Below are 23870 nucleotides of genomic sequence, written 5' to 3' on the forward strand. Positions count from 1 at the left end.
AAATGTAAGACTATATTTTAGTAGTTCATGTTCTTTATTTAAAGTTTATCAAAAGACATCATTATAGACAATAAAGCCATAATCTCGGAACTTTTGATGCATAATTATGTTGTTCTTTTTTTGGGATTTTTTCAACAATCAAGTAATTGAGTTCATACGCTATTTTGTGGCCTATTTCAGGGCTAGGGACTCTCCCCATTGCACATCCTATACGCTAAATGAAATTAGACTGAGCAAATTTAAATTTGTTAGTGTTAAGAGCTAATTCTAATATTAGAAGTAAATTTTCTTTGATCGAAAGTGGTATAGCATAGTCTTATCTTTCATTTCAAGGTAGACGTTTTCAGTCGCCTTGCATTGTAATTAGTTCATGGAATGAAATGAAAGTGTCATGTTATATCAAAAGAAATTTGTAGTCATTAAGAAACTGTAAATGTTCCGAGCTTTTGCGTATTTAGTCCTTTGGATGTTTACCTGTAGGTAGCATAAAATATTCATGAAATCTACCGAAGTATTTTGTTGGAGAACCACAATGAGAAATTATCGGACGGCCTGGTAATCTTATCTCTTCTCTGTTTGTGTTAAAATCTAAATTGGTTATAATGTATAGTGGTGGAGTAATCAAGTTTCTGGAAATCCAGAAGCCTAATTGTAAGAGGTCTAGCGCGGTACAAAAATTCTGCGTAGCTACGACACGCTCTGGCATAAAACATGAGTTTGGTCAATAGTTTTCCTTTACCATCGATCTCTATGTGTAGGTCAAGATATGGAACTGACTTTATAGTGCATGTAGTATCCTTTATCTCAAATTCTTTGGGCATAGACATGATGTTTAATTCCCCAAATCTAGGATTGTTAAATGATATTAATACGCCACCTCTATAGCTGAAACTGAGATCAAAGGATCTAGCTAACTGCTGTTTTTTTCCTTTGGATCAGATCACCTATAAAATCGACCACGTAAGAGTGCAAGAACTACGTCAGTGATTAGAGGAGCACAATTAGTTCATGCATTTATTGGTAGAAATATAGTCTGTCTCATTTCATATTCGTACATCCTTGTTAAAACCCTGTTTAAACTTTGTCCTTTTCTTTATTATTCTAACCTTTAGTCTACACGCCATTCCCCTCTTCCCCTTTTCGTTTTTCTCTTTTTATATTATTGTCTACCTTAATTGTTTTAAAGAAAAACAGAATACAACATTATTATTTGTTTTTACCATTGTCGATTTCTTTTCTAAAAAAAATATCATAGCCCCCCCTCCCCCCTACCCCAATATGAAAATGGTGGGTGCCTAAGTACTACCAAAAAGAATCAGGCAAAATGTTATTCATGGTTGAATACAGCCTACATATTTTTATTTTTGATATTTTGTTTAAAATGTTATGGAAAACAGTATTTAACATTCGGCTTTTCATATAACCTTTGCTCTTATAAGTTTACAATTATACAGAATGCAGAGTAAAATTAAAAATTAAGGAAGATAACTCCGTAGATGACACTAAAATACAATAGAAACTGTTTGTGATTATAAATATGAATTATCTCCTAATAGCAGGCAGCTTAGAATGTATAAGTATCATTTTACCGGATTAACCCATAAACTACTTAATGTCAAACAAACAAAAAAAATGTAGCCTTTATTAAATGCATCACATATTTCAGAATTTGCATAATTCTTACAAAGACTACTGCTTAATAAACAAATACTAAACATAATAAGAATATTCAGACATGTTTATCATAGATCAGTGTGCGGGATTCGCATGTATATGTTTCAAAACACGTCACATTACCGACAACAGCGACTTCTTATTTGGCATCCAAAAACTTTCTAATATGCTGAAAAAGATAATATAAAATTAAAGGGTTGTACCAGAAAAATATTGAGTAAAACGTTTATTATCCGATAGATTCATTAACTATCACATTTATGTAATATCGATGATCTATTTAGTTGTTATGAAACACTACAAAATTTGATAAAGAAAATGAACTAAAAACCAAAACATAACAAAGAAACAAAAAAAAAGTAACTTTTCATGAGATGGAAACTGATTGAACTACATGGTTTACAAGCATAAATTCTATGAAGACATCGATAGATTTAGCTGTGTAAACGTCTCAGTATCTCAATTGATCGTATTTGTTTTTGTCATACCAAAAAAAAAAGGGGGAGTGCTTGCTATATTTGAGGATATTGTTTCATAATATATATATTCAAAATGTAAATTACATTTGTCTTCTGCCCAGAAATATTGAATAATTTAATAGGTTAGTATATAAGCCTGTTTTATAGCATCCGACTAAACTACTCGGAGCTCCCCATATTAACATGTAAGAGCGTCCTTTTAGTAATAAGGTATATGCATCAGTGACATTGGTGTTTTATAGAATAATGTACAATGAAGGTTAACAACAGCATAAAGAAGCCGAACAAAATCAAGAAGAATAACAAAAATCAGTGTCCATGTAACAAAAATATCAATAAAACGACTGTAATTGTCTTGACTTTGCATATGCTTTTCTGATTGAAATAGTCATTTGAACGGTCTTGTAACGCGCTAACATATCTCCACTTCCAGTGCATTAAATTGTTTCCCGAATGTTCAAAAAAAAAAAAAAAAAAATCATGTTTGACTTACATTTCTTAGTGTGAGTAAAGACGAAAATTATTCATTTTATTGCTGTGTTGGGGTCAACTTTCATTATGCCGTAGTCTAAAATGTATTTCTACCACATCAGGCCTAACATTTTTTTGTGATATTGAAAGACATTTATTATATAGGGTTTAGATATCATAATAATTTAATACCAGTGTTTTCAAATACCGCATTCTCAAAATTTCAAAGTTTACAGTTTTAATTTACCTTGATTTTTAAATCCATAACCGCCATAACCGTATCGACCACCAATAAGGGCACTACCGCCATAACCCCCAATAGCTCCACCATAGCCTCCTCCAATACCTCCACCGTATCCCCCGGCCAATAGACCTAAGGCACCTGATAAACTATGTGTGAGACCAGGAGCGGCAACCCCGTAACTCCTTGAACCATATCCCCCGAATCCATAGCTAGCACCTGTAAAACCACCGACTCCTGCATAACCACCAGCTCCGTAACCATATCCCTTAAAAGCTTGACTTTCCAACCACTTCGAGAACTGTTGTCGTTGGAAGTAGTTGCGGAGGACGTAAGCTGGAGTGTATCCCTTTTCGCCATATTCGGCGGCAACAAAACCGAAAATAACGGTAAGGAACACAAGTGCGGTCTTCATACTACAATAGAAACGTTCTTTATTATCATATTCTGGTAATTTCTTTTTTAAGACGACTTTGATTTTTCATTCATTTCCTAAAATGAGTTAAAAGCAATATCGCTAACGTGATTTTGTGGGGCTTTTTGCTCAAGTGTACAGGCGTGTGGCACTTTTGAAATAAACTCAGATACAAAACGTATTCATTGTCTTCTTGTGATGATACATATTCCAATTTTACTTGAAGTGTTTAAAGTTAAAAGAAAGGGACAATGAAAAGAATGATTAACGGTATACTTATGTTAGACAGCTAAATTATGAAAACTGACAAATCACAATAAACAGCACATATTAATTAAATATTAGTTCTGAAACTAAAGTAGAAACTAGAACACGCATTAAACTTAAAATAGAATACAAATTAGTGGTCGTTTTCCAACGAAATTTTTAAGAGTAAAATAAATCGTAAATTGTGACGTCATAATATAATACAGCATTGTGACGTGACAGCATACAATTAATTTTTACTCTTACGACTTCTTGTGAAACTTACTGCAGTTGTAAAGGTGAGGTAAAGTACTTCTGATTTTCTAGAAACATGAACATGAATGTCGATATACTATACTTTGTTAAACATAAATTTCTGTGGCAAACATTACATAAATTCATGTTTTTCTTCATAACAGTTATTTTGTTAACTTACCTTTGTTTGAGCACGGTCAGTTTTCTGATTCTTGTCACAACTTTGTCTGTATTTATATTAAATTTAAAGTAAAATGATTGATCCAGTTAACAAAAAAAGGTTGTTTATCAATCCACGACACTTTAAAAATGACCGGCCTACTTTGTCATCTTTAACATTCATCCATTACAAAGATTTCTAAATTTCAGGAAATGACAAATTCGGAATTATAGGGTCGGTCAAAGCCTTAAATCATGACAGAGAAATATGGTTTTGATTGATGCTAATTTTACGTCAGCGTCAACTGAGGGAATGTAAAAAAGAAACTTCTGAGCGAGAAGAATAATTGTGTTTAGATTTCTTGCACCCAATATACCCGTGAATTTTGTAAAATCGCATTGCAATCAAGCAACTTCTTATATACATTATAGTATAAACAAAGAAACTATAAAAATACTTATCGACAGAAACTGCAGGTATCACATATATCATAATATCAAACAGCACTAAATATTACTTTGAAATATATAGACGGGGCACATCTTTTATGTATCTTTTCGAAAGCTGTCAAAGCTCTTTGCCAAAGGGAACCCAGATAAAAACAATAGTAAAAATAATTAAAACTAAAAACAAACAAACAAACAAACAAAACAAAAGCGAAAATAATTAAAAAGAAATAAAACATAACAAACTAAAGGAAACAACAAGAGAAATATACCATAACATAAAAACAAACATGAGAAAATAGCTTTGCTGCATATCATTTTCTTTAAACGCTTCCGTATACCAAAACGTAGAAGAAATATACGTTTACTTTGTTACCTCTGTTATCAAATAGTTGTGAATTATTTATAGGAGTTTTCAGATTTGAATTATTTTTTTTAGCAACCCTGTTTGAAGACTGTGGATGCCATTGTATAGGTTAGTTATATATTCTTCTTCAGTAATTGGTGGTTTAAATCATTTCCCAACTCAAGATGATTGTATCTAAATTTCACCAATGACAGTAGAGATAAATTCAAGTCAGAAATAGATTGAAGAAGAATGGCGGGAAAACACTCGCTGAAATTGAATTACCCCGCGTTGTTAAAAAGTAGCAGATAAGTATGTAATCATATTTTTTTTTAATAAATATCGACCACCTAAAAACAAAACATTAGATAGAAATCATCACAACGAATAATCAACCACACAAACAAACAAACCATCATATATCATTCAGCAACTTTGCATACAATGAAGTTTCACGTTTTGTATGGTAAAACACTGTTTACATTTTTTTTTAATTGTAGCATCTCATTTGTACAAAATTAGTATTCAATGTAATGGTTGTTTTATTAGATGAGACATTATATTCAATATTACATTCAATATTATAAAGTTATCCAATCCAACGAAAGTCCATATTTCTATATCAAGTATAGAACAAGTTTTGTCTTTGTTAAAAGACTTTATTCGCGTGTATGTAATGAAAAACATTAGACTAAACGATTAGCATAAAATAAGACGCCATGATGTATTGCGAATGTATTTTCGTCTTTAAAAGTAGAACGTCAACGTAATAATTACGAGATGATTTATTTTGTCTTGGGAATTAATATAAATGATGTATATAAACCTTATGATTTCTTTGATTTTGATATTTTTAACAGTGTATTAAAAAGTTGAAGGCAGTCGGACACTTATCTTGTTCCCGGAAAGGCAAACATATCCACTGTCTTCTCTAATTTATTTTCAAGGACCACGCATTGCACAAATAGACTGATTCATGACTAGTTAAGTAAAGAATTTATATATTACGAGAAAAACAAATCCAGAGACAAAAATGAATGACAATATCAAACAGCAAGAAAAAATTAGTATCGGAAAGTAAGAATAATAAAGTAAATAAATGAATTATTTTGGTATTCAAAACTATTTCTTAGGTAGTAGAAATGTTGTCTTTGTGGTTGTCTTAGAAAGCTATTTTCTCTTTTAATTTGCCCGTTGACTTCCAAAAATTTACATTTTATCTTCATTTTTTTTATATTAAGTGTACTACATTTAAGTAAATCAGACAGAAGGTGATTCATGGATGCCAAATAACCCATAAAATTTACATTTAATTTTTATTCAGAAACAGTCAACTCATTATTTGTTGTCCGATTGTTGCAATTGTTGCAATTCCTAGATAAAAGTTACTTAAATTATGTATTCGTATTCAGGAACACTTGCAAACTACATAAGCGCTCATAGATTCAATGTCTTGTGGTAAAAATGTGACAAATTTCATATGAAATCGATTCTTTGTAAGATTTGTCGCTCTTGATTTGTGTGATTAGGTTGAATTTACTGGGAGATTAATTTATGGTTTTCTTACAGATGTAGACCTGGAAGATATTTGTGTGGTTTCTCTTTTTCAATACAAATTAAGTAGTAATATTAAACGCAATCATAACACCTTGATTCGAAATATGACTATTGATATAAAATATATTATAGTAGTATATAGTATTTTGATAATAATTGCCTTCCCTACATTAAGATACATGTGTATGTTTTGGATATTGTTTACCACTATCTTCAACATTTTGTTATATAAGAACAAAACAAAACAAAACAAACAAAACAAAAGAAAACAAAACAAAAACAACAAAAAACAAAAATAATACAAGCAAACAAACACACAAAAAAATGATACAAAAAAAAACTAATTAATTAATATTGAAAAATCGCCAGCTATAAGAAATATCATTTAATTAGATAAATGAAAGCAGGGTTTTCACAAAACTATTCTTTTCTGATATAAAAAAGATGTGTTAATGATATCGAGAAATGACTTTAAATACATGGCTAAACAATTTTAAATACAAAGTAGAACGGGCTGCATAAATATGTATTAAAGGCGTCTCTTATCTTATTTGTCTGTAAACAGTAGTTGCACTGATACATACATACGCCCCAATTAGATATAAAATTTTACATAGTCGAATGCTAATACACTACATATTGGTACATCAGACAAATCGATTGTATATGAGTGCAAACTTCTTCTTATTATTATTCTTTTCAAGCATTGTAAAAATGTGCTTTTCAAATCGGTTAAGGTATATAATCAAAATGAAAAAAGTTTCAAATTACATTTGCCAATTCATTTCTCTCTATTTCTATGATATGGTGAAAAGTCTCGAGCCAAAGACCTGAATAATTCAAACACGTATCAAAACTACATCTTTTAAAATCCCTCTATATCAGTTTAAATGTATTTTAGAAACCTTGGTAATACCTGTCTTAACCGAACTAATTGTAAAGTTTAGTTTAGAAAGGTTTCACTGTATTATTTCAAAACCAACAGACATGTAAATTATGGGATTTAGGGCCATTTGAATTGTGTTGTTATAAATTACCAACATTTCTAAGTATAACAAAAGACAGAGTAGAATTGATATGAATAGACTTTACATATAACTTTAATCCTTTGTGTAATAATTATGAATACAAATAGCAAATTGTCAATAAACGATTAAACAATTTGTTTTGACGGAGGTCATGAAAAGTCCTTTCAATTTATCAAGCTGTCTTAAAAACGGAACTTTTTTTTAATATAGATTAACATATTTATTCTTGGATTTATCTGTTGCATAAGTATAATAGATTGATGACGGCCTTTTCAATCATACACTGTGGTACTACACTTCTGTATAAATAAGACCATGTCATTTTATTGCAGCACAGCTTCCACCGACCTTAAGAAAAATAACAAGTAAGTTTTGGTTCTTTTTTTTTCTATTTATAATCGTAAACAGTCATAGTTAGGTCGACGAATAAACATTTGTTTTTTCTTGAAATTTTGAAAGTGAATGAATGTGTTTTTGTGAATTGAAATGTTTATTTGTTCATATGTAGCTGCATGGTATGATGGTATGGCAAGTTCAAGTTTAAATTTTAAATTTGGTTCCTTTGAAAGCAAAGTCAATACACACTAATTCGAAATGAAATATGCCAATATTGCTTAAATAAATGAACGGGAGAAAAACACACGAAATTAATTAATTGTTTGTGAAGTACGTATTCAATGTGTACTTTTCTACATTTTCAATCGTTCTTTTTTTCTTTATCTCCAATTTGTATTTTAAGCATGAAAACTGCACTCGTTTTCCTCGCTGTTGTAATCGGATTTGCCGCAGCAGAATACGGTGAGAAGGGATACACCCCTGCCTATGTTCTCCGTAACTACTTCGAAAGACAACAGTTTTCTAAGTGGCTACAGAACCAAGCTTTTAGTGGATATGGTTATGGTCTCGGGGGAGGACTTGGTCTAGGCGGTAAATACGGGCTCGGTGGAGGATACGGACTAGGTTGGGGATATGGACTAAGTGGAGGTCTTGGGTATGGTTATGGTGTAACTGTTGGTGGTCTTGGAGGATATAGCGGTGGTGCTCTCGTTGGTGGAACTGGTTACGGATATGGCGGATACGGAAAATCGCGTACGTAGCCATTCAAGAAAAATATAAAAAATCTAAGAGCATCATTCCAAAATCATTTCATGTTTTGAATTATGTGAAATGTATATCATGTTCAGGACAATAAGGCGATAATTGATAACTCTGATTGACGAAACATTTAAACAAGCATAAAGTCAAAGGAAAAAGAAATGAAACAGACACAGTAAAATAATAATATACAACAACATGAACAAAAATAATAAAAGAATGAAGAAAGTGAAGACAGAAGACGGGTTGCTGTTTTTTGTTTTGTTTTTTTGTTTGTTTTGTTTTTTGTTTTGTTTTTTGTTTTTTGTTTTTTGTTTTTTTTGGATACGTAATAAAGTATATCGTTTTCATTAATTACATTGTGTCTAAGCCGTAGAGGTCTAATGAACTATTTATCATATATATTACAATTGATTTGAATATATGATACTGACTAAACACATTTAACTTTTCTGGGAAGTAACAGCATAACGGCGAATTACCGGCTCATGTTAAAATATGGTATAAAATCACATATTCATACCTTTATTTTTGACTATATTTTAACAACATACCCACATTCAAATATCGTACATCTTCGCTTAGTTCTAAGTCTTGATACTGCCATTAGGTATACGAACATTTTTTTAATCTGTTACTTTAAACTACTGCGTAGATTTTATCAGTTCGGTAATTTTAGCCTTCATTCAGTGTGTATTTTGTAATACTAAATAGAGGTCTGGTCATTTTAAGTGGTTGACGAGACCAAATCGAGATACTGGCAATTCCACTGTTCCTTGCCACTTCATTATACATGTTAAGATGAACATTTGGACTCTTTTTTTTCATCAAGTAAAAATATAATGGTACATGTCCCAAAATTAAACTTCGTACGGAATGGAAGTAATAATGCTGACTTTTTTTACATAACGGCATTTTACAAAGGACAAATGTTATATTCACACGACTTCTGAAAAGCGAGTACATTGTTGGGTATACTTATACTTTGTAGCAACACTTGTTAATGCCACTTGCTTTCAAGGATCTTATCTGTTTTGTTATGTGCGGTTCTTTCTTATTCTAATTTTCCAAACCACATTTTTGTGACAATTGTGTTCCTTTACAATTTCCACTACGTTAAATACGCAAAAAATCGTTTTACCGACTTGTTGGCATTCACATAACAGTTAATGATTGATTTTATTTAAATATGAATATCAACATTCAACATCTTTATCGGTTTTCTGCTCAACCTATTTGTTTTATTTTATAGTGATTGTTTGTAATGTGTAACAACAAACAACTAAAAAACAGTAACAAGCCACATAACCAGACTTAGATCATTTATCTGTTGTTGTATTTTTTTTAGATAAAAATGAATAGTTTGAAAGAGTAATCAAGGGAACCAAGGTTATAGCGGTAATAAAAAAAAATGTAATTCAGGGACAAAGACCAGACACGGAAAACAGACATACACAACAAAGAACATAAAGTAACTAAAATCATACATACAAAGTAACAAAAACAAATGAGCAACTTGGACTCCACTAAAAACTGGGAGCATGGACCAGGTGCACCGGTAGGTTAAGCGTCCTCTGCTTTTCTAGAAACACCCGCCGAGATGCTCATAAAAAGTCTTGATTTGGTTAATTAAAGTAGGTAATACCTATTACTCGCATAATTCTGTTCGGTCATCTTGCAAAATCATGCCGACATATATATTTGCAATTAGCTAATAGGATGAAAGTAAAGAACAAATAATTTGCTAAAATATTTTTGCAAAGATTTTTTTTGCATAAAAACCTCTATTGTAAAATTATAAACATAAACTGTAAAAAGGCTGTTTCAAGGATATTGGGGGGAAAATGTTGTATTAGAACGGGAACTTGATTTTTTTGATATTACAAGAAACATTCGGCGAAAAAATTTTGAAAAATGGAATAATGTCAGTTTATCGTTCTTTATATATCTATAAGAAATGTTCTCCATCAGTATTCTAATAGTACATGTAATATTGAAAATTCCCTACAGAATTCATAAACAATGTTTAGGAAAATTGCCTTTATGAAGGCTCAGTTACCTCTAAATCAAGTTTATGATCTATGCTTTTTAAATTTAGAATTCTGAGGATCGTTCATCATGGTCACCTTGGATGAGAAAAAACTAGGAATATCTACAAACTAGAAATATCAGGTATGATCTACCTTAATGAGGGAGATAAATGTTTGGTTTTCCTACCACTGTCTTTTGTTTAATTAGACTCTTATTTCTGCAGGTGCATTGGATTTTTTAACAAAAGGGTTTTCGAAGTGCATGGTCTCAATGCCTCTGTAGTATTTCATGTAAGAATGAATATTTTGGCAATTTCCATCCGATATTACCTAAAGATAAATGCGTTAGAAAGGAGAGCAATATTCCGAAAGTTGAAGACATAATCCGTCGTCTGTCTTTGGCACAATTGCACTATGGTTGCACTGGCCAAGGGGTTTGGGTTAACATATCACTTCTAAAGACTGTACTCAAACGTTAATACTAAGTTCACAGTCCGGGTTTTTTTTCTAAATAAAAGTATTTTTTGTCAGAACGTATAGACGGCATGACATGAGATGAAAATGATGCCTTTTGAAGGTTTACCATAAAACATTATGATGTATGTTATACCACAAATATGGCGTGGTCAATGATAAATCCATGTAAGTATAGTCTAATACTGTGAATTAAAAACTTACTGCTTATTACATCTGGCCTATATTCGCATAAAGAAAACTCGCCATATGAACAGTGCGGGATGCGTTTTTAACTGTATTTTCGGTGAACAAAACAAAAGAAAACAAAACAAACAAACACATAAACAAAAACAAAACAAAACAAAGAACCAAACCAAAACAAAATAAACAAAAAACACACACAAACAAAATTACAACAATTAATGTTCACAATAACGTATGAACTAACAGTGTGTTGGTAGGTTAAATAGTGATTAACTATCAAATGTTCAAAAGGAGAATAAATTCCATTCATTGAAAATTCCCTGAAGGGGACTGTGGATTGCCGTTATTACAATTGTTTTCCTTCAAAAAAAGAACAAAGACCTTTCTCTAGAAAAATGTTGTGTTTTATATCTTTTTTAATATTTCACCAAGAACATTAAGATGATTCAAGATGGATCCAGATTGCCTGTTATAACATAAATGGGGAAGGACGCTTACCCTACCGGTGCACCTGGTCCATGCTCCCAGTTTTTAATGGAGTCCGAGTTGCTCATTTATTTTTGTTACTTTGTATGTATGATTTTAGTTACTTTATGTTCTTTGTTGTGTATGTCCGTTTTCCATGTCTGGTCTTTGTCCCTGGATTAAATTCTTTTGATTACCGCTATAATCTTGGTTCCCTTGATTACTCTTTCGATCATGCCTTTCCAGACGCGTATAAATTACCAGGACATGAAAATAGAAAACCAAACAATGTTGCTAGTATTTTCAAATATTTTGATAAAACACATTGGCACGGGTCATATGATTGTTCAGAACGGCAAGATGTCTGCTTGAAATTCTTACCAAGTAAATTTGTATAAGACTGCTCGATTTAATAGTACAATTTTAATGACGAGGTAATTAACTTTTACGTTTTCAAATTGCATTTCAGTTAACTGCTAGTATTAGAGGGCTGTGGTCATTCAAAGTACTTTAACCCTACCGCATTAGTTATGCTTGTTCAAGTAAGGATTTTCTGTATGTCTTGTTACATTTTCGCTTATTTTTATGTTGCTGGATTATATAAGGGCAATAATTTCGCTGTACCTGTGTAATAATGTTGTATTAGAGCCAGCTGCAGTCTGCCTTAGGTGGCCTTTAGCAGACATTTTTTTATTCCGCTGGGGGCTGACTTCTCTTTGATATATTCGCAGAGTGTTATATTACATGTAATGTAGAGCTAGGTGGAAGGCTTTTGCACTTCATAACTCTACCGCAGACACGTTGATCGGGTATGAGTGCGAACATTTTTTTTATTAATTTCTATTGAATCCGGTATACACCTCATGAAAAAAAGAATAAACTTTAAATTTTGTTTGCAAATTTGTTTTTGTCTAGTTGTCTTGTTGCATGGTATAGTTAAACCTGTTTTAACCAATACTTGAAGTACTCGAAAGCCTGTAAAACCACACACATTTTAAGGAGGTAGACCTATGGTAAAGGACATAACTTTTGAAATCAGTAATATGTTTGTATCATAATTCAAATTTAAAAAAAGCCTGTCAAGTTTTCATATGAAACAAAATGAAATAAGTCTAAGTTAATATGATGCCTACATAAGATTGATGCAAATTCTGATTACAAAAATTCCAAGAGTTGTATCCCTTACCTAATACGATCACAAAAATCAAATCATCCGCACACATTTTTGAACTTATTTGAAGGAGATCCTGGAAAATACGTTTCAATTCATAGTGACATCTTAATAATAGAGCATATCTTATGGATGATCATATTTTTTTCTTGATTTTGTTTGTTGCATAAGTGTAGTAGATTGATGGCAGACTTTTTAATCAATAATTTTAATACAACGCGTTGGTATAAATATGACCGTATCAGTTTAATGCAGGAAAAGGTTCCAACAAGCTAAAATAACGAGGAAGTTTTTTTTCTTTCTCTCTTTTGGTCTATTCTTTAAAGTTTCAAAATATTTAAGATAAAGCCAATAAACGAACATTTGTATATTGACGTGATTGAATGAGTATTTCCAATTTCCAAATAATCGTTATCATTGATAAGTAGGTCTGCATAAATATAGCAGTTTTTTTAATGTGGTTTCTGGTATTGTTAAGAAATTAAATGCACGACAACTTTAGATAAAGTATGCTGATTTGTTGTTATCTGAAAGGTTAAAAAGGTAAAAAAAAGAACAAGTAAATGAATTATTTTATCTTTTTTTATTTGTTGAAAGCATTTGTGACATGCTTATTTTGTTGAAGTATGTACTGCATTTGTAAATTGGCCCTTTTATATTCAAATATTTGTCATGTTTTTTCTCCATTCTATGACATATCATTTTTTGTCCAGTATGAAGACCGCACTCGTTTTCCTCGTTGTTGTTATCGGTTTTGCCGTGGCAGAGTATGGAGAGCAGGGATACACTCCAGCCTATGTTCTCCGTAACTATTTCCAAAGACAACAGTTTTCAAAGTGGCTTGAGTGCCACGCATTCGGAGGATATGGCCTTGGGGGAGGACTTGGGATCGGTGGTAAATACGGGGTTAGTGGAGGTTACGGATTAGGAGGGGGATACGGACTACATGGGGGATATGGACTTAGTGGAGGTCTCGGATATGCTTATGGCGTAGCTGCCGGTGGTCTTGGAGGATATGGTGGTAGTTCTGTCGTTAGTGGATCTGGTTACAGGTAAGGTGGATACGGAAAATCACGTAAGTAACCATTTTTAAAACACTCTAAAAGCAATTCAAAATAATTCCATGTTTGAAATAGGTTATATTAATCAATATTTGCTCCGGAAAATAAAATCATATTTGTAAAATTTAAATGACAAATAAAATTGGCGAACCTTGATTGGAAACAAAAACCTCAAAAAAATGTTAAATAGAAAACAATATAAGGAAATCAAAAAAAAAAAAATGAAATTGTCTTTTTTCATTTCATGTTCAGACATTTACAATGAGTCATATGCCTTTGGTTCCTTTCAGGTCATTAAAACTACAAAGACGGACAACGGGTTGCTGTTATTTATTTCGATATGTAATAAACTAACTCTTTTGCAGTAATTATATTTATTGTGTTTATACCATTAAGGTCTCATTAACCACTTATTTCCATTACTTCAACAGACGTTTCGAATTTTCTGAAAGGTCCAAATTATTGCAAACCTTTAAATATAAGAATTTCAGTCAGCATTCTAATGGCAATGTGTTCGTAGTATTTTTTTTTTCAAAATTGACCCGGAGAAATGATGCTAAAATGTTTACCTTTTCTGCTAGCTTAGAGCATGGGGGCAAATTTCTCAATTTGTAAACAATATGCGTATACATATGTAGTACATAACAACGGCAAGCCCACTGTGACACGTAACTTCTTATTTTACAACCATATAAACATTTGAAACCTTTTGTTTTGTGACGAGAGAAGGAGCGTGATTTTTTTAACAGAAATAACCTTCAAATAAACCTTTTTCCCAATGTTATGACTTAACATATTTTTTTTTCGGAAAAAAAGTGTTTCTATGTGTCCTTTAAAATTAGAACTGTTTTCATATGAGAAGACGTAATTTTGCAATTTGAGGTACATTGCCCGATCATCAACATGTTCGACAAAGGAATCGTCACTCCTCTTAACTAAGAACGTGAAAGAGTGGCTGCCATATTGTATACATGAACGGTGCTATTAACCGTATGTAAATTTTAAGATAAATTTCAAAGCATATTTTCATTGCAGTCTCGGTCATTGAAGTTGTACCTATGAAAACCCTTGATTTTTTTACTTAAGCTAAGGATCATGCAAAATGTGAATCACGGATAAAAAAACTATATATTTTTGTTTTTGATATTTTGTTTGAAATGTCATAGTAAACAGAAATAAACATGTGGTTTGTCATATAACCCGTGCTCTTAGGAGATAAACATTATATAGAATGCACTGTAGATTTCAAAAATAAGGAAGATAACTTTGTAAATGGCACTCAAATAAATGGAATTTACTATATTTTCAATGTCGATTAACTCCTAAGAGCAGGCAGATGTGAATGAATAATTACACATTTCATAGTATAGACCCATCACAGAACTTAATTACAAAAATAAAAATATGTAGCCTTTTTTGGGGTGTATCACAATTTTCAGATTTTGCATGATTCTTACAAAGACAGCTACTTAATAAAACATATAGTTCTGTTTAACTCTACATAAGTTCTTACACGTATGTCGCACACTGAGATGACTTATGCTGAACTAATTTCGATTTTCGCGTAAACAACACAGATCTACATTTGATCTCGTATGGTCAACATGGAAACACTTACTAGCCATGAAACCTGACTTAACTCTCTATTTCACTTTGACATGCCTGCAATAAGTCAAGAACATTTGTTTTTATATTTCCTGACTTTGTGACTATTATGTTGTTTGTTTATTATTTATTAGCTTTTTTGTACTCATCATCATAATTACGTAAGGAATGACTGTTATACTTTTTCGGTCTATGACGCAATAACATTTAATCACGTAGTGCACACGAAATAACTTGCGTAGTAATTTTAAAGTGTACGCCACGGGCTATTTCAAACAGACCAAAAAAATATAACAGTCATTCCTTCTCATTTAATTTACAAATTACTCATTAGGTATATGAGATGATAAACAGAATTTCTGATCCAATCAGAAACCGTGTTACTTCTGAAATTAAATTACAAAGGAATATACTACAATGAAACTTGTCTATACTGAATCCCTGTCTTGGTTCCTTGTATTACTCGAAATGAAGGAGGCTATACAGGCTATAATAATAATAATAATAATAATAATAATAATAATAATAAAAATAAAATTCCTTACTAGAGCAGCTACATATCATCATCTCTTGTGCATGGTGTGTCTATTGATTAGGGCAAGTACTAACTAATCCTGAATCAGGGGTGATAAGAAAAGCGCCTTAAACGATCTCGTTATTTTTTTTTCAACGTCTTTGGTTAAAAAATACCTATTATTTTTTAGAACAATAAGTAATGATTGTGTTATGTAAATGATTCTTTTTGCTAATGTGTTCACTGGTTTGCCGATTATGACACTATAACATGCAGATGTAATTTAGTCATCATCACAGTAAAACCTAGCGTCTCGCTAACCAATTCCGGATCAAAAGGCCACCCCCTTCGTAGTACCAAACGCACAATGAACCTACGTATCTATACATTGTAATTGCATTTTGTGTGTATATTCTGATCAAAAGTTGTCAACTAAAGTTGCAAATGTGTACTTTAAAATCATATTTTACTAAAAAAGTGTATAAATATTGTTTACATGTGTGAGTAATTTGATTCCATGCTGTCAGTTAGCAGGAAAGGTAAAATGTGGATTTTCAGTATCATTTATTCAAGTAAATTTGGTCATGAATTTCTACGGTCATCGTACCATTAGCATAATGATTTGGAAAGCCATGCTTTGCAATGGTACACATTTGTAAGATGACATTTGTCAAGGGAATTCAGAAAGTTTGGAAATTGCCTTTTTAATATGTAAAGTAATGGGAACGTTTCAAGTGGTTAGTGAGACCTAAATTTAACCTACCATTTTGTTTGAAATGCTTGTCCCATGTTAGGACCATTGAGATACCAGCTACGCCGGTGGTGTAATATTTATGTTGTCAAATTAAATTCGGACTTGACTTTGATTATGGATCTGATTAGTGTTCAGTCATTTTGCTGTTACCCTTAGTTACACTTATAACTCGAAAACCGTATGATATACTGATATTTAATTGAAAATCGCTGGGGAGATTTCAAAAAGGATGCAATAAAAACAAATCTCAATTCAAATTTTGAAGGAGATCAGATTAGTTTTATTTAAGTTAATGCAAAGAAACAAAGGTAAACGACGACGACGACGACGACGACGACGACGACGCCGACGAGGACTACAATGTGATAGCAAAAACTTTTTTGCGGTCGTTGAAAGTAGAACATTCAAAATTGATTTTTAACATATAAGCGCTAATAAATTTAAATACTGCCAAATTTGTAACCCGCGATTATATTCACTTGAAAGTTTCATTCAAACCTGTTACCTTTACAGTGTTTTAGAATGGAAGGAATGTTTGAAAATGAGAATATTTTCTTTATTCCAATCAATCTAACGACTTTATTACGGTTATACTACGGTTACACTGGCAATTGTAATTCTAGCGACCTTGTTCGAAGTTTATTCAATGTTCATGACCTGTTTTTCTAAATAAAAGTATGAAATATGAATATATTTAAAGTTATAACAAGCATGCGATTGATGCATTTTTTAAGAAGACATATTCAGTCATAATGATCTAAACAGTGGAAAAAAAGGATTGAAATATTCCATAATGCATGTTATACAACAAACCTGGTGTTGCTCATGATGAATGAGTGTAAACATTGTGTTACATTGGTTTGTTTCTTACGGCTTAATTTCCAATTGCAAGTACATATTTCAGGTGTTACAAGACGAACATGGTTGACCAATATAATAAACCATGCTTTGCGCTTTTCATATACGATGTGTCGGAGCCTTATTATGTTTGTTTGAAGCAACATTCTGCAATAGTCTATAACACCTTTTTGGACACATCATTGTTTTTGGTAAAAGAAAAATAACCAAGTCGTTAGTATAACTTGGCGGAGAAAAAAAAAACATGACTTCCAACATACTCGGCTTCGCTACAGCTTTAACAAACGTTGAAATAGCTAGGACAAATATGAAGACAACATAAGCCTGATGTAGCTTTGAATATAGTTTATGCTTTTATGCAGGCACAGTTATCAGAGAAATTTTGGTTTGCAATTAGACAGGATTTGGAAGGAATACAAATTTATACAAAGTTAAGGAGATGTACAGCAGCTATTTCTGTCCTATTGTTGGCCTCAAATCTTTAAACAGTATGGTCATATCACCTTAATAAACAGAACATGACAAACAAAAACAAAAACGAAAAAAAAAAAAAAAAAAAAGAAATGCGGGTCCATATCAAACGCAGACTGAAGGCGACTTATGCGTGTCAAAATCAACCAGTGTTTTTTCTTAATTCTACATCAGAAAGAGTTACAGACCACATAACCAGTCTTAGTATGTCATTCGGTTGTTGTACGTTTGAATGAAAATTTTGAATTTGCAAGGGTTACTGTTCTTGAATTGGGTTCATTTTAGTGGGAGAAAAAAAGTATGGTTTTCCTCAAAACTACCTATTTTAATACAGAAAGGATTATTATTACCTTAAAACAGCATTCGTAGAACAAAAAAGCATCGTTTGTTCTGTGGCTTTTCTAGCCCACGAATAACCTCTACCGCAGGCAGTGTGTGAATTTTATATAAACTGATACTAGCACTTCAATACACATTATCACATGAAATATTCTTTACTGTTTAATAATACATCATATTGCTAGATAATCCACCTTTACAGTTACAAATTAAGAAATCAAGAAAGAAAACTATGTGTACTTTTCAGTTATTTCATGGTTTAAAGTTTATATTGGATTTCAATTTGAAAATGAAATATTGATTTGAAAATTCCTGAAAACATGCATATTACCATTATACATGAATTAAGTCTCTATATAGATATTCTGACAAGAATCAGATTACAAACACCACATTGTGTGGCTGGGTATAAAAATGTTTGAAAGGCCTAAATACAATTAGGGAGTTTATTGCCCCTCTCACCTTACCAGACTGATTTTTAAAGATGGTAATATGGTAATGTAATCTGTTTCAATTTCTTAACATGTAGCTCTTGTTTGATATTACATAAAAGAATTGAAATCAAGTTTAAAACTCAAGTATTTCCAAAAAGGCTATATATAGCGTTATAAATCATATCTAATAAGGATACGCATTTTCCGTGGAGGGAACCAAAATTCTAGATTAAAATGTATCCAAGTTTCCATTGGTACACAGTGTACTGTATCTGAAGTTTTTTTTATGTTCATAGAAAACTTTCATCATTTGAATTATGAAAACAAATAGGAAAGTCAAATTATCCACTAACATTTGAAGGAGGTCCTGGAAAATTCGTTTCAATTCATCATGACATCTTAATTATAGACAATATTTTATGGATGATCATAATTTTTTTCTTCATTTTGTTTGTTGCATAAGGGTATAAGATTGATGGCGGCCTTTTAAATCCATCATTTTGATACTATGCATTGGTATAAATATAACAATGTCAATTCATTTAAGGAGGAGGTACACCAAGCTTAAGGAAATTAACAAGTAAGTATTGCTTTCCTCGTTTTGTCTTTATTTTCTATCTCTAAATTTTTTAAGCAGTTAAAAATAATCCAACCTAAAAACGTTTTTTCTTCTTCTTTGAAATTTGATTGTGATTGACTTATTGGATGTGTATTTTGTATTTCAAAATGATATTTCCTTTTATTGATGTGTAGGTCTGATAATATAGAAGTTTTTAGTTTTCAATTCGGTTGTAGATATTAAAAGGAAAGTCAGTGCGCAACAACCCTAGATAAAATATGCTTATTCGTTGTTAAGATTACGAAAGGTTAAACATGAAGGAATTAATCACAAAACATTGATGAATTATTTTGTCTTTTTAAAGCATTACAACATTTTTAATTTTTGTTGAACTACGTACACAGTTTGCTAATTGACACATTTTTAATCTTAATTTTGTATTATTTCTCTTCATGAAGTATATTTTTTATTCTAGTATGAAGACCGCACTGGTTTTGCTCGTTGTTATAATCGGTTTTGCCGCGGCAGAGTATGGTGAGCAGGGATACACTCCTGCCTACGTTCTCCGTAACTATTTCCAAAGACAACAGTTTTCTAAATGGCTAGAGAGCCAAGCATTCGGAGGATATGGTCTTGGAGGAGGTCTTGGATTAGGCGGTAAATACGGGCTTGGTGGAGGGTATGGATTGGGTGGAGGATATGGACTAGGAGCAGTATATGGACTAGGTGGAGGTCTCGGATATGGTTATGGCGTTGCCGCCGGAGGTCTTGGAGGATATGGTGGTGGTGCTCTCGTTGGTGGAGCTGGTTACGGATACGGTGGATACGGGAAATCACGTTAGTAGCCATTTTTGTAACATTCCAAAATATTCAAAATTAATTCAAAAAAATTCCCTGTTTATAAATAAAATAATAACATTATGTCTAAGGGAAATGATTTAAGTACTTTGATTGAAAAGAACCATTCGACAAATATAAATTAGAAAACAACAAACAAAAAAAGAGAAAAAAAAAAAAAACAAAAACAAAAACAAAAGCAAAAAAACAAAAAAGAAGAAACAAAACAAAACAAAAAAAACTAGACGAATTGATAAATTGAGTGAATGTAAAATGTCCTATATATTGACTGGTAAAGAAGACAGAAATGTCTGTTGTGGTTATCTTTAATTTTCACAATTAATCTTAACTGACAAATTGTCTTTTTTCATTTCATGTTCAGATTTGTACAGTGAATCATATTCCTTTGATTCATTTCAGGTTATTAGAAGTACAAAGACGGAAAACGGGTCGCTGTTATTTATTTTGATATGTAATAAACTATATCTGTTGCAGTAATTATATTTATTGTGTTTATAACATTAAGGTATCATGAACCACTTATTTGTATTACTTGAAATGCTAAAACCAGAAATTTATAATTTTCTGACAGGTCCAAATTATCACAAACCTTTGAATATAAGAATTTCAAAATCAGTATTCTTATGGCAATATGTTTGTATTATTTTTCTTTACAAAATTGACCTGGGTAAATGATACTAAAATGTTTACCTTTTCTGCTAGCTAAGAGTATGGAGGCAATTTCCTCACTTGTAAACAATATCCATCATATTGATAATATACTTTTGTAGCACATTATCAATATGATATTCGAATACAATTCATTGACCAAGATATACACATACAATGCATTTCAAATGCAAATAGTTAGGTTTCGTATATAGTTTTAGAAAACACTGTACAAAAGTGTAAGTTATACAAAAAAAAAAAAAAACCCCAAAAAAACAAAAAGAAACAAAACAAAAACAACAAAAAAAAAAAAACAAACAAAACAAAACCGAAAAAAAAAACCAAAAAACAAAATACTAAACAGCAATCCCACTGCAACACATCACTTCTTATTCTACAGCCAGATACACATTTGAAACCTTTTGTTTTTTCACGAGATAACGGCCATGAATTTTTGAACATTAACGAAATACAAATAATTTTTTTCCAATGATACGACTTAACTTGCATATTTTTGGGAAAAAAGGTTGTTATATATCTTTTCAAATTAGAACTGTTTTCATATGAGAAGACGCAATTTTGCAATTTGAGGTACGTTGCCCAATCATCAACATTTTCGACAAAGGAATCGTAACTCCTCTTAACTAAGAACGTGAAAGAGTGGCTGCTAAATTGTATACATGAACGGTGATATTAACCATATATACATTTTAAGATCAATTTCAAAGCACATTTTTCAATGAAATCTCGGTCATTGAAGTTGTACCTATCAAAACCTCTGACTTTTCTACTTAATACAACATTTAGTTGTGTTTAACTCTTACACGTATGTCGAACACTGAGATGACTAGTGCTGAACTAATTTCGACTTTCGCGTAAACAACACAAATCTATATTTGATCTGGGATTGTCACCATGGAAACGGTTCCCAGCCATAAAACCTGATTTAACTCTCTATTTCACTTTGAAATGCCTGTAATAAGTCAAGAACACTTTTTGTATTTTCCTTGACTTTGTCATTATTATTTTTTGTTTATTATTTTTTAGCTTTATTTGTTATCATCATCTTAATAATTTAAGGAATGACTGATATACTTTTTCGGTCTATGACGAAAAAAAAACTTTAATCACGTAGTGCACACTAAATAACTTGCGTATTTAACTTGTTATTCTAAAGTGTAAACCACGGGCTATGTCAAATAGACCAAAAAAATATAACGGTCATTCCTGATAATTTAATTTTAGCACCTTAGTTAAAAAAAATTAAATATTTGATGACATCACAGTCATTACAAATTACTCATTAGGTCTATGAGATGATACACAGAATTTCTGATCCAGCCAGAAACCATGTTACTTCTGAAATTAAATTACAAAGGAATATACCGCAATGAAACTTGTCTATACCATTGGTTGGGTATAAACAGGTGTGACCTACATTTAAAATAAACTTTGTAAGTTTTTAAAAAAACAGAGGACACTTACCCTACCGGTGCACCTGGTCCATGGTCCAAATTTTTAGTCCGAGTTGCTCATTTACTTTTGTTACTTTGAATGTATGATTTTAGTTACTTTATGTTCTTTGTTGTGTGTGTCTGTTTTCCATGTCTGGTCTTTGTCCCTGGATTACATTCTTTCGATTATCGCTATAACCTTGGTTCCCTTGATTACTCTTTAAGTCATCCTTAAATCTAGGTTGTCTTCAAAATTTACATTTAGAATGCAAGGTTTTCGAAAATTGAGATCAAGGCTTTTAAGGAAAGCACTATTTATCAAAGATAGACGCATAATATTCTACTCAGAATGTAACAAGAAAGTTATCAACAATACATATTAATCTCAAAACAAAACGATGCATGGAACATCTATCATAAATTGACACAAACACAGTTATATTACAAGGTATTCCCGTGATATAAATGAAACTTGTGTGAGTGGTCTGCATGCTAAAAGAGGTTGTTGTGTACGGCTGCGTACTCAATGTCTTCGTAGTATATACATCTATGTCATATATGAATGAGCAATTATGGTGAATTATATATATCTTAACCTGTTCGCTGTACTAATTTCTGAAGAACACAGTAAACCCCCCAAAAAAGATTTTAAGGTGGAACTTTTTGGTCTGATACAGATATGGTGATGATGTATTACCCATTAACAGGCCATTGTTTGGTCCTACATCTCGACAAAGGTCATCAGAGTACTGCGATTCACTGATAAAGATACGACTTTTGTCTTAAAATTAAAAAAAAACAAAGTTCCTTACTTGTGCAGCTGTATATCTCCATCTCTTGTACATGGTGTGTATTTTGAATCGCTACGCTACAGCAAGTACTAACTAATCATAAATCAGGGGTAATAGGAAAAGCGTCTTAAAAGATCTCGTAACACATTCTTTTTCAGATATCCGTTTTTGGTTGAAAAATACCCAGTATCTTTTGAGACAATAAGTAATGATTGCCTTTTGTTAATAATTCCTTTTCCTGGTGTGATCAATGGTTTACAGATTTGACACTACCGATCAAAAGGCCACCCCCTATGTAGTACCAAAAGCACACTGACCATAGATCTATGCATTGTAATTCCATTACTTGTGTGTATTGTGATCAGAAGAAGTCAAACAAAACTTATAATGTGTACTTCAAAATCAAATTTGTAATTTACTACAAAAGTGTATAAATATTGTTTACATGTGTGAGTAATTTGCCTCCATACTGTCAGTTACTAGAAGACATAAAATGAGGATTTTCAGTATTATTTATTATTATTTCAGTACATTTGGTGAAGAATTTCTACGGTCATCGTACCTAAGTATAATGATTTGGAAAGCCATGCGTCGAAATGGTATGTATTTGTAAGATGCCATTTGTCGTGGGAATTCACAGTAAAACTTCTAAAACTACCTTTTTTTAAAATGTAAAGTAATGTAAACGTTTGAAGTTGTTAGTGAGACCTAAATTGAACCCACCATTTCGTTTGAAATATTTGTAACAAGTTTGGACCATTGGGGTACCAACTACTCCGATGGTG

The 23870-nt window shown here is 31.8% G+C and overlaps 2 protein-coding genes across 2 annotated transcripts; one reads left to right on the forward strand and one right to left on the reverse strand.

Annotated features, from left to right (window-relative positions):
- Positions 1 to 1000: 1000 nt before the first annotated feature.
- Positions 1001 to 3989, reverse strand: LOC148599698 (uncharacterized). Its single transcript, XM_088559296.1, has 3 exons — positions 3963 to 3989; positions 2872 to 3281; positions 1001 to 1843 (listed from the first exon to the last, which is right to left on the reverse strand). Exons 2-3 carry the CDS (start codon positions 3278 to 3280, stop codon positions 1836 to 1838), a joined length of 417 nt encoding a protein of 138 aa, XP_088415422.1. The 5' UTR covers position 3281; positions 3963 to 3989; the 3' UTR covers positions 1001 to 1835.
- A 3599-nt stretch (positions 3990 to 7588) lies between these two features.
- LOC148599699 (uncharacterized) lies at positions 7589 to 8419 on the forward strand. Its single transcript, XM_088559826.1, has 2 exons — positions 7589 to 7683; positions 8058 to 8419. The coding sequence occupies exons 1-2, from the start codon at positions 7634 to 7636 to the stop codon at positions 8413 to 8415; spliced, it is 408 nt and encodes a 135-aa protein (XP_088415952.1). The 5' UTR covers positions 7589 to 7633; the 3' UTR covers positions 8416 to 8419.
- The last annotated feature ends 15451 nt before the right edge of the window (positions 8420 to 23870 follow it).

The sequence above is a fragment of the Perna viridis genome, chromosome 13 (assembly GCF_037379345.1).
Source record: "Perna viridis isolate PV_CMFRI_1.1 ecotype Kerala chromosome 13, ASM3737934v1, whole genome shotgun sequence".
NCBI classification, from domain to species: Eukaryota; Metazoa; Mollusca; class Bivalvia; order Mytilida; family Mytilidae; genus Perna; species Perna viridis.

What these genes read in the sequence shown, in the direction of transcription:
- LOC148599699 (XM_088559826.1), top strand. Translation starts at nt 7,634, where the DNA reads ATGTCATTTTATTGCAGCACAGCTTCCACCGACCTTAAGAAAAATAAC. An exon ending in GACCTTAAGAAAAATAACAA is followed by an intron (nt 7,684 to 8,057) that starts GTAAGTTTTGGT and finishes TTGTATTTTAAG; the next exon opens with CATGAAAACTGCACTCGTTT.
- LOC148599698 (XM_088559296.1), bottom strand. Translation starts at nt 3,280, where the DNA reads ATGAAGACCGCACTTGTGTTCCTTACCGTTATTTTCGGTTTTGTTGCC.